Raw genomic sequence first — 14,771 nt, 5'->3', positions numbered from 1 at the left:
TAATATAATGGAAATGTTTAAAATACAAAAACAATCTCAGTACCAGCACATGAAGTCTATTCAGTTACATTGTCATCCAAATAAATGAAGATGACCAGTATAAAACATACAATTCAAAATAGCTCTTCATGTGACCTGGAAAATATTAATAGTCAAGGAAATAATATACATGTCATAAGAGAAACAAAAACATCTTAAAGAGATCACTGTCTCATAAAAGTAGGTAAGTTCTTTTCTGCAAAATAACATCCTTATGAATACATAATCTGCAGTTCTGTTGTCAGTTTTTTAACTAAGCCATCTTTCCAGGCATGTTTATAACCTTTAAAAAAAAAAAAAAAAAAAAAAGAGAGAGAGATTTAACAGGAATTTAATCCAGCTCTGCTAGAATTCTTTACTATCTAGTGGAGACACATTTCAGCCATGGGATAGGAGGAAAATTATGCCAACTCTTGCTGCTGTTACAATACTCCCTCTCTTCTGGTAACCATAGCAGCAAATTTACACCACAGTGACAAACTGCTTGTGCAGTTTATCCCTCCCTTCTACTTCCAAACCGTTATCAGGATGCAGAAGAAACACACAAAGAGCTGAGTTTAACTACAGACAGGAAAAAAGACTCCATTTCAAATTCTGATACTATTTTTGTAAAAAAAGCTCAAGATGATGTACTGCAAATCTTAAAATAAAAAATACCATCTTCTAAATGCTGCCTATTTCTGCACACATAACAGCTATTTAGCAGTCAGGAACAGACACTCTCAAAGTTCCATTAGCACAGAAGGCGTAAATAAACTTTCAACACTTTAAAAGTACCGACACTCAGTACAATCACTGAAAATTTATCTCCTCACAAGAAAGCAGATATGAGTGAGGATGTAGGAGATGGACATCAGTTCATAAATTCATAACATCTACGTTTTCTATTACTTTAAAGAATTTATGCCGCATTCTTTGCCCATTTTTAACTTCAAAACCACTACACCAAAATAAAAATATGGTTTTAAAAGTATGACTTGTTCGACATACTGGCAGTTAAAAGGAAAAATACCATTTGACAAAGAAGCAAATTTTAAATTACTTTTCTGGATATCAGTAGAACAATACTTCCTCTTTTGCATCATATACCTGATTTTCTAAGTCAGCCTTCTCCTGTTTCTTGGATTCCAGTGTCTGTTGCAGTACAGCCAATTTATCCTGAACCTCCCTCAGGTCTTCTTGTTTTTTTCTTAGACCATCCATAGCAATCTTTAATTTTCCTTCAGCTTGATTCAGCTTCAGCTTTTTGGGTGCAACATTTTTTGTCACTCTAAATAAAGTCAAATAATAAATTGAACATCTGAAAGATACACCCTCACTCCAGAGCTACTATTAAAAACATGAACATAAGAAAGATGAAGGGAAACCTCAGCATCTCAGTAGCTTATGCGGTATTCCATTTCATAATCTGATGATATCTGAAGATAACTGGTTTTTACTTCATCATTTGTTTCAGTGCTGAGACTGACTGATTTATGCAGCGTCTGCAAATTTTTACGTAGTAACAGGTAACAATTCAAAGTAAAAAGGGTTATGCTTCCAAACTGTGTGTCCCACTTGATCACAATTTAGAATCCATTATGAATTTGTGACATTAGAAATATACAGATAATCGTATATATTAAATAACACTCACAGACACTCTATCCACACATAAAGCCAACTGCGTACACAAAATGAAAGAAGAAAATAAACAGCTTTTCAAATCCAAGGATCTATTTTTCAGTTTGGAGTATTTCAATCTTTTACAAATACGTTTTTGTGAGGAGAATATTGGAAGTAGCATATTACTGAAATTATATTGTTTATCTTTCCAAAAACAACAAGCAAGAAAATATGCTAGAATGCCCCTATGCTCAACTGAAACAGTATTTCACAGGTATTAGCCTCATAATTAATGAACCCCCTCCCCTACTGGTGTAAATTGCAGATCTCCTTTAAGGTCCACCTTTTTAGTTAATTTTCTCTCTAACAATTGGTATTTGTTAAAAGCTGTTCTCAAATTGAGCGCTCTACCAAGTATGCATTTACTAATCTTTTTGTCAAGTAACAAAATACCCTTCTCAGATGAAGGCATGCGCTGCTCACTGTGGCTCAGCTTTCAAATTGCAAGTTGACCTTAGTTGCCCAGTGCTGAGATAACGTTAAATGTGAGTTCCAGGTGTTTCCAATTAGGAAATATCATAAAAATAAGCACACTTTTTCAGGCACCAAACAGAATGTGTAAAAAAAAAATATATCCTTCAGGTTTGATATGACTGTCAGAAAATTCCAAAGATATTTCAATAATGCCTCTATTTTGTGCAACACTCTAAATGGAAGTTACCTTTATTTGCTAACTGAACATATTGCTCTCATCCCTTCTTAGACAAATTCAGAACTGAAAATCAGGCTCTACGCCTTAATAGCAGGTATCTTACATGAATGAATCCTTATGACTGCTTGTTTGCACAAGAGCCCTAATAGAAATAATTATACATCTCTTTCCGCGTTAAAAGAAACTGATTTCTTTAATCAAATTAATTGTAACCTTTTTTTTTTATTTTTATCCATACTTACGTATCGTAAAACTCCACGGCTATGACCCATTTGCACAGACCCTCTGCTGCCATGGAAGCATTTCGAATCTTGTCTGGTACAAACTCAGGATTTGTAAGATACTGTTTTCTTATGATAGCCATGTAAGCTGGGGGAATGTTATCCTTGTCATATTCATGAAGAGACTGAAGAAATCTTATGTCACCCAGAAGTCTTTTAGCAGGACCCCAGAAGTCTTCAATTTTTTTTCCAGAACCTGTTGGATCTGGAATCCTATCTGCTTTGATGCCTTTAAGGATGCATATAGCTTCCATTACAAGCTTGACACCAGCAGGAGGACTCTTCATGGACTTAATCACTGTAATATCCTTAAAATAATAATTAAAAAACACCTTCAGAACTCTGAACATAGGTGGATTAATTCTTCTATTACAATAGAAATAATAACCCTTTCTATGTAAAGATAATATTTTTCCATACACATTTGCTATTCTCACACGATAATTTTAAATACACTGTAATCTCAAGTTCGTAGCACAAGCGTGCATAGTCCATGCATATATATCTCATTTTCTTTTTGCAAAATTTTTATTTCATTTCTTTCCATTATTTATAGTCCTTTCTTTAAGATGCTATGCAGGCTGAACTAACAATGACATCCGAACAAAAATATCTGAAATCTAGTCAACAATCAGTTTAGAGGACATGAAAAATTTTTATCTGTAATTAATTTTCAGTTGTACTTTTTCTGCTCCTAATTCCATAGTGGGAATTGCACCTCAGTTATGGAGGTCAGATGTTCCAGTGTTATGCTCTACTCTTCAGTTTAGGCTCTAACACAATACGTTCAAGGTTACAGGATGACATGAGCAGTGGATTACCAGATTTAAGGTAACATAGGGTAAAACCAGCTTTCAAACCATAACTAAAGATCTATGCTCTCCAATCATGAAAATAAATCAATTAGTATTTTGGTGAGTTACTAAACTCCCAGAGTGAGCTGAATAAGGGAAGAGGCAGCAAAAAGGAAGAAAACTATTGAGGAAGAAGTACTGACATTATAAGAAGTAGCAGGAAATGAATAGGAAAAGTTTAAACTTCAAATATCAAATAATAATATAAAAGAATTAAACATTTCTACACATATATATCCAACTAATTAAGGAAGAGTTTTGTAAAATAAAGATTTACAGAAAATAATCTCTCTTATTCTTCCCAAAGAATAACTCTACATGGTAATTCAAATATTCTTTCTAAGATCTTTTCTCAGAGAATACATACTTTAATAAATTAAAAGATTTCTAGATTCTCATATTTATTTTCCCAACTGGTGTTAGATTTTGAGAGCTTTCCCATGGTTTCTTTGTGGTCTAAAACCTTGGCAACATGGATAGAATCTTTTGAGCTCCAAGGAGTATTCATTTGTGCCACAAAAGCCAGAGAACTGTTAAGACTAGATGAAAAAAAAATTATTTCCTTGAAACTGTGAACGACGGTTCCTGGACCTACAAGCTTTTCTTTTTTTGTAAAATAAACAAACAAAAAAACACACACACAAAAGAAAACCAAACAACAAAACTGCACAAGTGTTCAGGAGAGGGAAACAAGAGCAGGTAAGTAAAGCCAGGGAATTTCAATGAGGCAGTCAGAAAACTGGCTGATGGGATCTCCAGGAAAGTTCTTGGAGACTTGGAGAAGAACAGTAAAAGTTAGGCAGTCATTCCAGGGGTGGGGGTGGGGGGCGCAGGGAGGGTGGGGAACAAAACCAAAAAACACCACACCAAAAAAACCAACCAACAAAAAGAAACATTAAGGACAAATACAAATTTACTTGATATATCCAAGGGCCAAGGGTTGTAAGCAGAGTATGAGACTATTTGAAAGGCTAAAACTCAGCTGCAATTAAAAGCAATATGAATAGTAACAAGAAAAATTCTATAAATACAGTAATAGAAAAGCAAGAAAAGTGCTGGCTAGGTATTTAGTGAAAAGGGTGAGATACAAGTAAGTAGCATATAGAGTAAAAATGTTAATGCTCTTTGCATCTGATGTCTCTAAAAGGTTAACTGTGAGTAGGCGACTAGCACAATTGATAACACTGTCAAAACACGGCAAAGATATGACCAAGGTCACACAGGTCCAGACCTATGCAGTATTTTCATTACTGAAATGAATGATGGAAAATCATGGAGAGAGTTTATTACTTTTCCAACTGATAGAAAGTTGAGAGTAAATGCAAATACATTGGAGTAGATAACAGGAGAAAATTATCTTCATAAACTGCAGAAATGGAAAAGTATAGTAAAACTACTACAAAAATAAAAAAGAAAAGAAAGGGAAAGCAATGATTATTTCATAGTGAGTTTCAAGAAATGATACAGCTGTTAGCATGGATGACAAACTACCTGTGTCAATAATCCTCCTCTACACAGCATTCAGCAAAACTACAGCCGAAATACTGTGTTCAGCTCTGGGCAATGCACAGGAAGTGTATGTATGGAGAAGGTCCAGAAGGAACAACCAGAAAAGATTATTTGATTTATGAGAAAAGACTAAAAGAATAGTGACTACTTAGCTTATAGAAAAGAAAACTGGAGGCAGTGAGACCAATGTCTTTAATTGCATAAAAGATAAAGAACCATGACCGCAGGGAGAGGATGAAAAACAAGGTTAAGTTGTAATGAGTTACATTAACAGTAAACACCAGTAAAATCTTCTTAATTATAAATGTGTAAAGTGGAACAGATTACAGGTGGAAGAAGGTGACTTCCAGAGGTCTCCTCCTAGTTCTAAATTTCAGCATCTTTGTATGGGTATTGCAACAAAATTTAGATGTCAACAGCAAAGTAACACTTAAAATTGTTATACTTTTTCTAATCCTTGCTGAACAATAAGCCACATGAGGTACACAGTTCCTTTTGGCTGTAGATACTCATTTTAGCAGTACTGAATTATGTATAGGTCTGTTTCTCCAGACAAAGCACTTAATCTCCACATTATGTACACGGATTTATGGGCACAATTTGCAACGTGTCCTGCTCTGCTTTCCACCAGTGAAAGGGTGAATCCAAAACAAGACTCCTGTACAGGTACTCTAAGCTCTCCTACAAACAGATTTTTTTTGTGTGTGTGTTCATCATGTTATTTAACTATATTTTGAGGAAAAAAAAATACGCAACTCTTTTTTCTTTGGAAGTTCCTACTCTATTTTTTTCCTCTTTTATTATAACAATTCCTGCTTGGATACACTAAGCATTGACAGCAGCTGAATTATTACTTCATTAGCCTTCACAGTCTCGCTCTTGTCTTATTATTCACAAGTATAATGCAATTGCCTTGAAGTGACTAAGTAGCCATCTACTATTTTCACAGAGCATGCCAACAATCTGACAATGCCAGAATCTAAAACTTCTGATACCAAGAAATAGCTGTAGGTAACAAACAATCTGCTTTCTATCTAAGGTTTCCTTGAACGTTGTTTAAAATCTTGTTTTCTGCAACAACAGCTGGAGCACATAGTCCATCCTCACTCTTACAGTCTGGGAGATTTCCTTCATCTCACTATAAGCAAAACATTATCCAGGCAAAGAAAACCTGAACATTCATGAAACTAAAGGCAGATGCCTCCACGGTCATACTGTTATGAAAAGTAGTCTCTTAACATAGGGAGACATAGAATTTCAAATTAAATTTCTAGCCTCTGAAACACTGGATATTAAAAAATCAGATGACAAGCTGCCACGTTCTGAATAAAAGTGAAAAGCATGCTTTTTCTAACTTCTCCATTGTTGAATCAAAATACTTTTATAACTATGAATTTAACAATGTCTAGAATAATATTTGATCTCATAGTCCATAAAAATTCAGCTTTATAGCTTTTTCACTGGAAAATAGAGTAACATTTTGCTTTTTAAAACTGAAAGATTTCAAGAAGTTTCTAAATTACAAAACTGTGCAAGTGTAATGTAAAATCTGAAAAGGCAGATATTCCATGCTTTTGTATATCTGAATACCTCTCTAGTGTGTAAACATGCATTGTTAACCATACCTGTGCAGTGAGAGTGTCAAGGGCAGCCAGAGCACTTTCTAAACAAGGCATGGCTTGTGCTAAGTCAGCATCACATTCTTCTTTGATAGCTTTTGCAGCCATAGCCTGCTCATTTGCCACTGCTTCATCAGCTTTCACGACTTTTTCTGTTTTTGCTACTTCCAAAGATTCTTTTTGAATAATGGCCATCATCTCATCAACCTGCTTACTAGCTTCCCGTAACTGAGGTTGCAGAGCCTCCAGCTCAGACTGCATCAAGGCTACTTGAAATGCAGCAGAATTCAGTTTCTCCAAGCCAACTTCATATCTTCTTTTCATTTTCATCACCTTACTGAAAAGAAATAGTACTTTATTATAAAGGTATTTTATCAGTACTTAATAACTTCATTCACTGCCATCCATTCCCCAGATTTCTCACTATGAATAATCAAATGCCCTGCCAATCTTGTTTTATTTACGCAACAAATAGTAAACATAGCAGGGATTACTTGAGCCTTAGTCTTTAACTATTCTATCATGTATACTCAGAGATCAGGATATAGGTAAATAAGTCATAGCTTATAAGAAACCAAGCGATTCTTAAGCTTCTGCCTTTTTGTTGGCAGGAGCTACAAAATTAAGATGGCACCATAGTAACAGACAAGAAAAGGAGAGGGAAGACATGGGGATACACTCACGAAAATTATTAGCTGAGATGAGGTTAAAATAGGATTTATGTAATTGGGATAATAATTTTAGGAGAAGAATGTGAATGGCTCTGGGGACAGCCAAGAGTGTCAGAATTAAGAAATTTCAAAGGCATTGGATCACTACATTTAAAACTGTATTCCTTTATTCCCGGAGTTTCTTGCTGCAGGCAATGTTTCACAGGGCCTGTTGATCAAGTTAAGCACTTGTCTTAATTGTTATGGTAGCGTCTTGTCATAGAATCATTAAGGTTGGAAAAGACCTCTAATATCATCAAGTCCAACCATCTACCCAACACTACCATGTCTCCTAAACTATGCCCTGAAGTGCCATGTCTACACATCTTTTAAATACATCCAGGGATGGAGACTCTACCACCTCCCTGAGCAGCCTGTTCCAATGCCTGACCACTCTTTCAGTAAAAAAATTGTTCCTAATATCCAACCTAAACCTCCCCTGATGCAGCTTGAAGCCATTTCCTCTCATCCTATCACAAGTTGCTTGGGAGAAGAGACCAACACCCACCTCAGTATAGCCTCCTTTTAGGTAGATGCAAAGAGTAATAAGGTCTCCCCTGAACCTTCTCTCCTCCAGACTAAGCAACCCCAGTTCCCTCAACCTCTCCTCATAAGACTTGCTCTCCAGATCCTTCACCAGTTTTGTTGCCCTTCTCTGGACACACTCCAGCAACTCAATGTCCTTCTTGTACTGAGGGGACCAAAACTGAACACAGTACTCGAGGTGTGGCATTATCAATGAGAAGGAAAATAAAAGGAGCTTTCCCTCACCGGCCATGAGAACAGAACAAATGTATACATGCATACAGAGGTCCTTTCTGCACAGGCAAAGCACAGCTGAACCCTGCTAGCAAGCCAATGGCACCTAGCAACTTGGAAGCTGGTTTCCCAGATGTCGTCTTCCCTACATCCTCCAGAGAACCACAGAGTAAGCAGGCTGCATTATTTACTCTGGTAGCATAATGTATATAATCGGCATATAGAAGCATCAGCAGGGATGTTAGAAGTGATCTAATGCAAGTATATTTTTGAGCACCAAGTCAAACCTTTTGTCCAATAAGCAAGCACATGTCCTAAGAGTACATTTTATCCATCTACCACTGTCAATTTAAATTAACTAAAACGAATTCACTGTTTTTGTTCAGATTAGCTATAAGAGATAGAGAATAATGTTTTTGGTGAACTTGGGTTCCTCTAGAAAAGGTCACATTATAAATCCTTACGTGCGTTTCTTTTCAAGTAGACTTTTAAAAGTGGAGATTAATTCCAAGTATGAAGTAGGTGTAACGTAGTTGTGTCTTTGAAGCTCTGCACGGTACAAGTCAGATAAAACAATGGTAGATGTATGAAACTTTTTACACATATCAATACACCCACTTAGAGTTTCTTTTGACATTTCAACATCTTCCAAGAAGCAAGAGGCAACAGCTTCTAATGCATCTTCAGGCCACGCCTAAAACAAACAAATAAATACTTTCTCTTATTCAGTACTTCACACTTATACATCTCAAAACATTTTTCAAAAAAGTATCTTTCCCCATTTCATAGATAAAGAGACTAAGGCACAGAGAAATTACTTCATGATGAAAAAAAATCATCAAATAGGACAATAACAGATTTGGAAAGAACCAAACTACTTAAGGGATTGAGTTGAAGCCCACTGTCTTATTTCATCCAGTAGAAATACTGTTACTAGCAGGAAAATTTTGCATTTTCAGTGTGTACATAGGTGTCCATAACTGTCTCTGCTCTTCCTCTTCAAAATAACCTTTAAAGATACAGTACATTTTAAAACTTGATAAAAATTAAGTTCTGCAGATTCTGTATATAATTAAATTCTACATCTTAAATATTCTAAGGTCTTTTGCACCTTATCATATAGAGTATAGTTTTATTGCAGAGTAGTGGGGGGGAAAATCTGGTGTTCTACAGCAAAAGGTGTCTGTATTTTTGACAAGTATTTCGGTTTCAAACTTTTTTGGCACACTAGGTTCTGGTAGTCCTGGTAATAGAAGAAAACACTACATATTTAAATCTGTAATGTCTACATTACTATGTTCATTCAGTTATACTTTTATACCACAATCAGACAGTTATTCTGTTATTTTCTTGATGATTTTGCATTCAGCCTATGCTGGCCTTTATTACAGTCAGAGCAGTTCTAATGGTCTAAAAAATTTAAAACATGACACTAAGAAAATTCAAGATATTTTTCACTGCTAACTTCACTAAAGAGAATTACTTGCCACAAAAAGGGTTGAAGTCATGTTTCTATTGCATTTCCATTAGAATAACAAGCCCCAAAAAAGTTTTAGGTTTTACCTGAAACCAATCTAGTGTGCAGCAGTTGACAAGAGCTGGAAATTTACGAAGGCGGTTACGGAAAGCATCTCCAATGGGACTCATTGCCAGTACTATATGAAGCTGATTTCTACAGCGATCAACAAACATGTTAAAAAGAGCTATAGGACTGCCATCTGTCTGCTTTGTCCTGTCCCATTGATGATCTACTTGGCGCATTTGTTCACAAATTTCTTGTTTCTCATCTACTGCAAAGAGGTTTGGCACTTCCCCTGCATTGAGTAAGTTGTTAATGTCTTCTAAGAATGACTCCTTTTTAATCTGTGTATCTGTGAACAAGAAAACTCCCTGCATTTCCCCTTCAGTAGATTTTCTTAATATGACTTTTAAGTCTTTATGCCACTCATTGATACCATAACTTTTAGTTATTTCAACCTGAAAAAGGCTGTATTCAGCCATATGGGCTGCTAATCGAGTAAGAGACTGTCGACCACTACCTCCAACACCAACAAGGAGGGCATGGCTGCGAGGCTGTTTCAGAATACGGGAAATTCTACAAATATGTTCTATAGCAAATCGGAACAAGACAAGCTGCATTGGCTTTTTGCTCATGCTATTAAACTCTTCAAGGTGACTCTCTACAACTAATCTCAACTGATCCACATCACTAATCTCCCTGTATTTAATGTCCTCTCTCTTAGGGTCATGAAAATCACAAAACATTAAGCTACGTAAGTCATCTTCTTCCACTCTGCCATCATTGTTGAAGTCCAGATTCTGGAAAAGTTCATGAAAGTCTTCATGTAAGTCATTTTTCACTACTTCTTGGATAAATCCAACAAGCCAAGCCCGGTCAGGATTATCCACCAAGCGATCATAATACACTCTAAGAACCTGTGTAATAAAAATGTAATTCTTTTACTAGTTGCTTCTGCTATTGAATTTATACTTCTTTTAAATACAATAAAACAAATACAATTCTGAAAAAGGCTTCAAAATATAAACTATCTTAAACTTCACTATGTAGAAAAAACCAAAATATTTAGAATTAATTTTAACAGTTGAGCCCAGGAATATTACTTCTGAATTAAAGTGAAAACTCATATGGAATACATACACACACCTACCCCCCCCATATATGTATTTATAAATGTTATTACATAAATGCATAAAAAGCTCCTGCAAAGAGGAAGGGAATATGTTGGTCTTTCCAATAGAGCTAGCTAAGTTATGGGTTTGTCTTTCAAGAAAGAAGACTGCAGATGGATATTAGAAAATATTTTTAATGAAAAAGACAGTGAACAACTTGAATAGATTGCCTAGAAGTCTGAACATCCTTCGTCTTTAGGGAATTGCATTAAATTTTTAGAAGAAAGCACTTCAAAAGTTACTGTTCCTTTCTTTATGTGAACCTGCTTTGGGGAAGGATGATGGACTAGATGATCACCAAAGATCTTTTCCATGGTCACGTTATGCCAATTTGATTCTATGAACTAAAGCTAAATATTTAAAAAGCAACCATTATCAATGACCTTGCTTTCTTTCATTCCAGGAAAAGTCCCAAAGAGCACATATCACCTACATGGGGCTTTTCCCTCTTGTTTTTAAAAGGGATGTTTCAGTGTGCCTATCCTATTATGACTGAAAGAGAGGAAGCATAGACTGAAGACAGTAAGTGTAAGAATTTCTTCTAAAGGAAGCCCAGAAGGGAGGGGGGTGCAGAAGTAGGGACCAAACTTTAAATCACTCAAAATTTCCAGTGACCTAGGACTACTTGCTGTTGTTCTCACTGTTGCTTTGGTTTTTGGAGGAAGGACAGAAGAAACGGAAAGGACTGTGCAGGCATTCAAAGCAGCAAACAGAGACTACATAATAACATGAAAGTGAAGGTATCAACTTGCCTACTAAGATACGATCCATACTTTGAAAAAGTCTGATTTCCTCTGCCCATACAGTGTACAAAATCCTTTCTCATGAGTGTAATACCAATTCACAGCTATTAGCCAATAGGAGATGGCATTACAAAAAGATTAATACACAAATCCACATCTTTTTTTTATTTATAATAAATACAATTTCTTACTATTATGTGATTTACCTCATGAACCCAGAGACGTTTTATCATTCCTGCAGATTCTGTTGTTTCAGGCCTTGACAGGCAAACACCTTGAATAACACGTGAAAAGTCACGGAGATTGAACAAATAGTGAGATTTGGCTGGGGTAGGAAGCAGATTCTTCATAGCTTCTTTATACACATGCATAGTTCCATTAATAATTTGCGGAGTCAGTTCTACACATTCTGTTGGAAAGCTATAACTGACAAGTTATGAAAGGTGGTAAGAACAGAATGATTCTCATAATTCCATCATACTAGCATGTGAATTAATAAATAATAGTGTATATGCACGCTGATTTCTTATAAGTTCATGCCAATTTTTAAGTTCTATGATTACACTTTCCCGCAGGCAGTTTTACAAATCTTAGTTCTCTCACTGGATTAACAGATTAACTCCACATATCAAATCTAGTAACTTTGGAACATGCTGACAAATTTGGCTATGTGAGCTAATTATACCCTTCTACCCCCTCATTTTTATGACTAACAGCAGCAACAGGGAAGTCAGGTCAAACAGCCCTTACTCTCTTCTCAGACCTCTCTCCCTCAAAGGGTCAGAAGCCTCCAAATCACAAACTTGGTCTGGAAACAGGATATGAGCGTCTTTTTGGGCTTAGCTGTCGGAATGGATAGACAATTAAAGTTGAAGTCCATTCCTAATAATGGAATTAAAAATTATGCAGTGTTGAAAGGCCGAAGAAAGAGTAAGTCGTCTCAAACCACATGAAATTTAAGAGTAGTTTCTAGTTCTACTCTTTGAGTAATGACTAACCAAACTTTATTCTTATTTATTAAACATCAAAGAACACTGTATTACAGAAATATGTCAACTAACTGAATTAGGCTCAGCTACTCCAAACCTCTGTTACAAATTTTAGGACAAGAGCTTTACCATTGGAGTATTTTAAGATGAGGCCTTCCTCTGTGGAGTAACAAATAACTCAAAAGGCACAGGATATTAAAAGATTGTAATTTCTTTTCAAGAGCAGTGCCCTACAGACATATCTTGGAGACTCCCTAGTACCATAATTAAAACACTGGCTTTGATTTTTCCCAATACATATAGGTCACTTACCATACTCTTAGATGCCAGTCTAAGATTCTAGAAAAAATTGTGTACATGGATTCATCATCAAACTCATTAATAGTAACTGTATTGAAGTGTCGCAAGAATCGTGGTGTTACTGGGTTTCGACCACCACCTAAATATTAGACAGAATTAATACTATAACCAACAGAAAAATGTAAAAACAAAACAGTAATGCCTAGGAATGTTTTTCTAATATTCATCTTTGATTCAGCTAGCAGGCTTACATTGAAAAGCACCACACCTTGTAATAAACCTAGACTGTGATTTGGACAATGAAGTTATGTATGGAAACAAGGAGACATGAAACAGAAATTTATTGGATGCTTGCTCTTTCTGTCTGGAATTCAGGGTTAAGCGGCTGCTCAGTGTGTTCAACCTTCTTATAGCAGCAAATCAGAAAAAAGTAGTTGAGAAGCAGGCAATTTACCATCCCCAACATCAGGAGCATAGCTAAGGGCAACCAAATTAGCATGGTACGTTCTTGTAAAACACGTGACTTGTAGCTCAGGTATGACCCTGCACTAATGAAACTAAAAGACTGCTGGCCTGGAGCTGTCTCACATTCAGCCACCTGAGAGTGCAAGCAGAACTAGCGATTGTCTAGATTTAACTGCGTATGTGTTACTAGTATCTGCTGAGGAATCTCAGTATTTTATGCTACAAGGCCAGTAATACATGCTGCTTCCTTCTACCCTAAGGTCATCCCTCAGACACAGCAGTTTAAAATTCTTCTTGAAGTTTACATGTGTACTGATGGCAAAATTACACAAGCTACCCGGATATAAATATTAATTTTACTCAAAAGATAATTCTTTCCCAATACAAATATTAAACCTAACTAACAAAATAGCTTTAAATGTTCTTTAAATAGCTTTATATTCACTTCAATAGCACTATATACGTGTAAAATTTCAGATTTTCATTTATTATTAGGAAAAAAAAACCCAACATAAATTCTTCAGCCTGAAGCTGAATTGTGGTATTTGACAAAAATAGTTAGGACCATAACTTGTACATTTGATCAGTCCATTTTTTACCATTCAACCAGAAGAGTACTGGAGTATAATTGGCTAAAAACTTCTCCTGGGAAAGGAGACTCTGACCCAATTTCAGAGCAGTTGAAAATCACTTCTATGCTATCACGCTGCAACAGGAACATAGCATGAAGGGATGCTTTACAGAAAAAGCACTTCTAAGCTTTGGCTATCTCTGATGGAAAAATAAAACCAAAAACCATCCAACCAAATAAAGATCTGTACAATTAAGTTATGCCAGAACACAGTACAAGTCATAACTTCATCTAAGCTTTAGGAAAAATGAAGATGTAAAATTTTAAAATTCTTTCAGTTTCCTTCTGACCAGTTACTCCAGACTGATACTTAGACTGATACTGATCCACAGTGCTTGGAACTGTGGATGAACACTGCCTCTAATTTAAAATGATTGCAAGAAGCAGTTTTGCTTCTTTAGAAAACCAGATAGGTGAAACAGCAGTGGACATCTATCCCATGCGCACGTATCAATATCCCAAACACAAAAGTAGTATCAGTGGAGAAGGTTCACTGGCATGTTCATGTGCATGTTTGTGCATACAAACAACTCTACAAAAGGAAGGAGGAAAGTCCAGGGAGGCTGAAGCAGAAAAGAGAGGAAAGCACCAATTATAGCCTGATTAAACACCATTAATGTGCTCAGCCATGACAAATTTTTTAGGTGTTATGATTGAAGCAGGGCTGTGAACAATTCTGTGAAAAGAAATTCTGTTATATGATTCCTGTTGTAGCGAAGGAAACAGGTTGTATAGATTCTTTAAAAGCAAGCAAGATCAAATCAAAGAAACATTAATTCTGTATTTTAACTGATCAAATATGCCAGACTCAATTTTTTTTTAACTCAATAGCTCACATAGTCAATGTGTATGCAGGCTATTAGA

General features: G+C 35.9%; 1 protein-coding gene across 1 annotated transcript in view; it reads right to left on the bottom strand.

Moving 5' to 3' along the window:
* DNAH7 (dynein axonemal heavy chain 7) overlaps nt 1–14,771 on the bottom strand; it is a 122,273-nt gene that overhangs the window by 41,475 nt on the left and 66,027 nt on the right. Inside the window, exons 39-45 of the mRNA XM_075093902.1 lie at nt 12,824–12,950; nt 11,729–11,948; nt 9,652–10,524; nt 8,553–8,782; nt 6,626–6,956; nt 2,599–2,945; nt 1,129–1,309 (exon numbers count right to left, since the gene is read on the bottom strand). Coding sequence (XP_074950003.1) covers nt 1,129–1,309; nt 2,599–2,945; nt 6,626–6,956; nt 8,553–8,782; nt 9,652–10,524; nt 11,729–11,948; nt 12,824–12,950 — 2,309 coding nt within the window. The remainder of the gene's footprint in view (nt 1–1,128; nt 1,310–2,598; nt 2,946–6,625; nt 6,957–8,552; nt 8,783–9,651; nt 10,525–11,728; nt 11,949–12,823; nt 12,951–14,771) is intronic.

The sequence above is a fragment of the Phalacrocorax aristotelis genome, chromosome 5, assembly GCF_949628215.1.
Source record: "Phalacrocorax aristotelis chromosome 5, bGulAri2.1, whole genome shotgun sequence".
NCBI lineage: Eukaryota > Metazoa > Chordata > Aves > Suliformes > Phalacrocoracidae > Phalacrocorax > Phalacrocorax aristotelis.
Note: the sequence above shows the minus strand (reverse complement) of the source record. Positions and strands in the feature narration are given on the sequence as shown.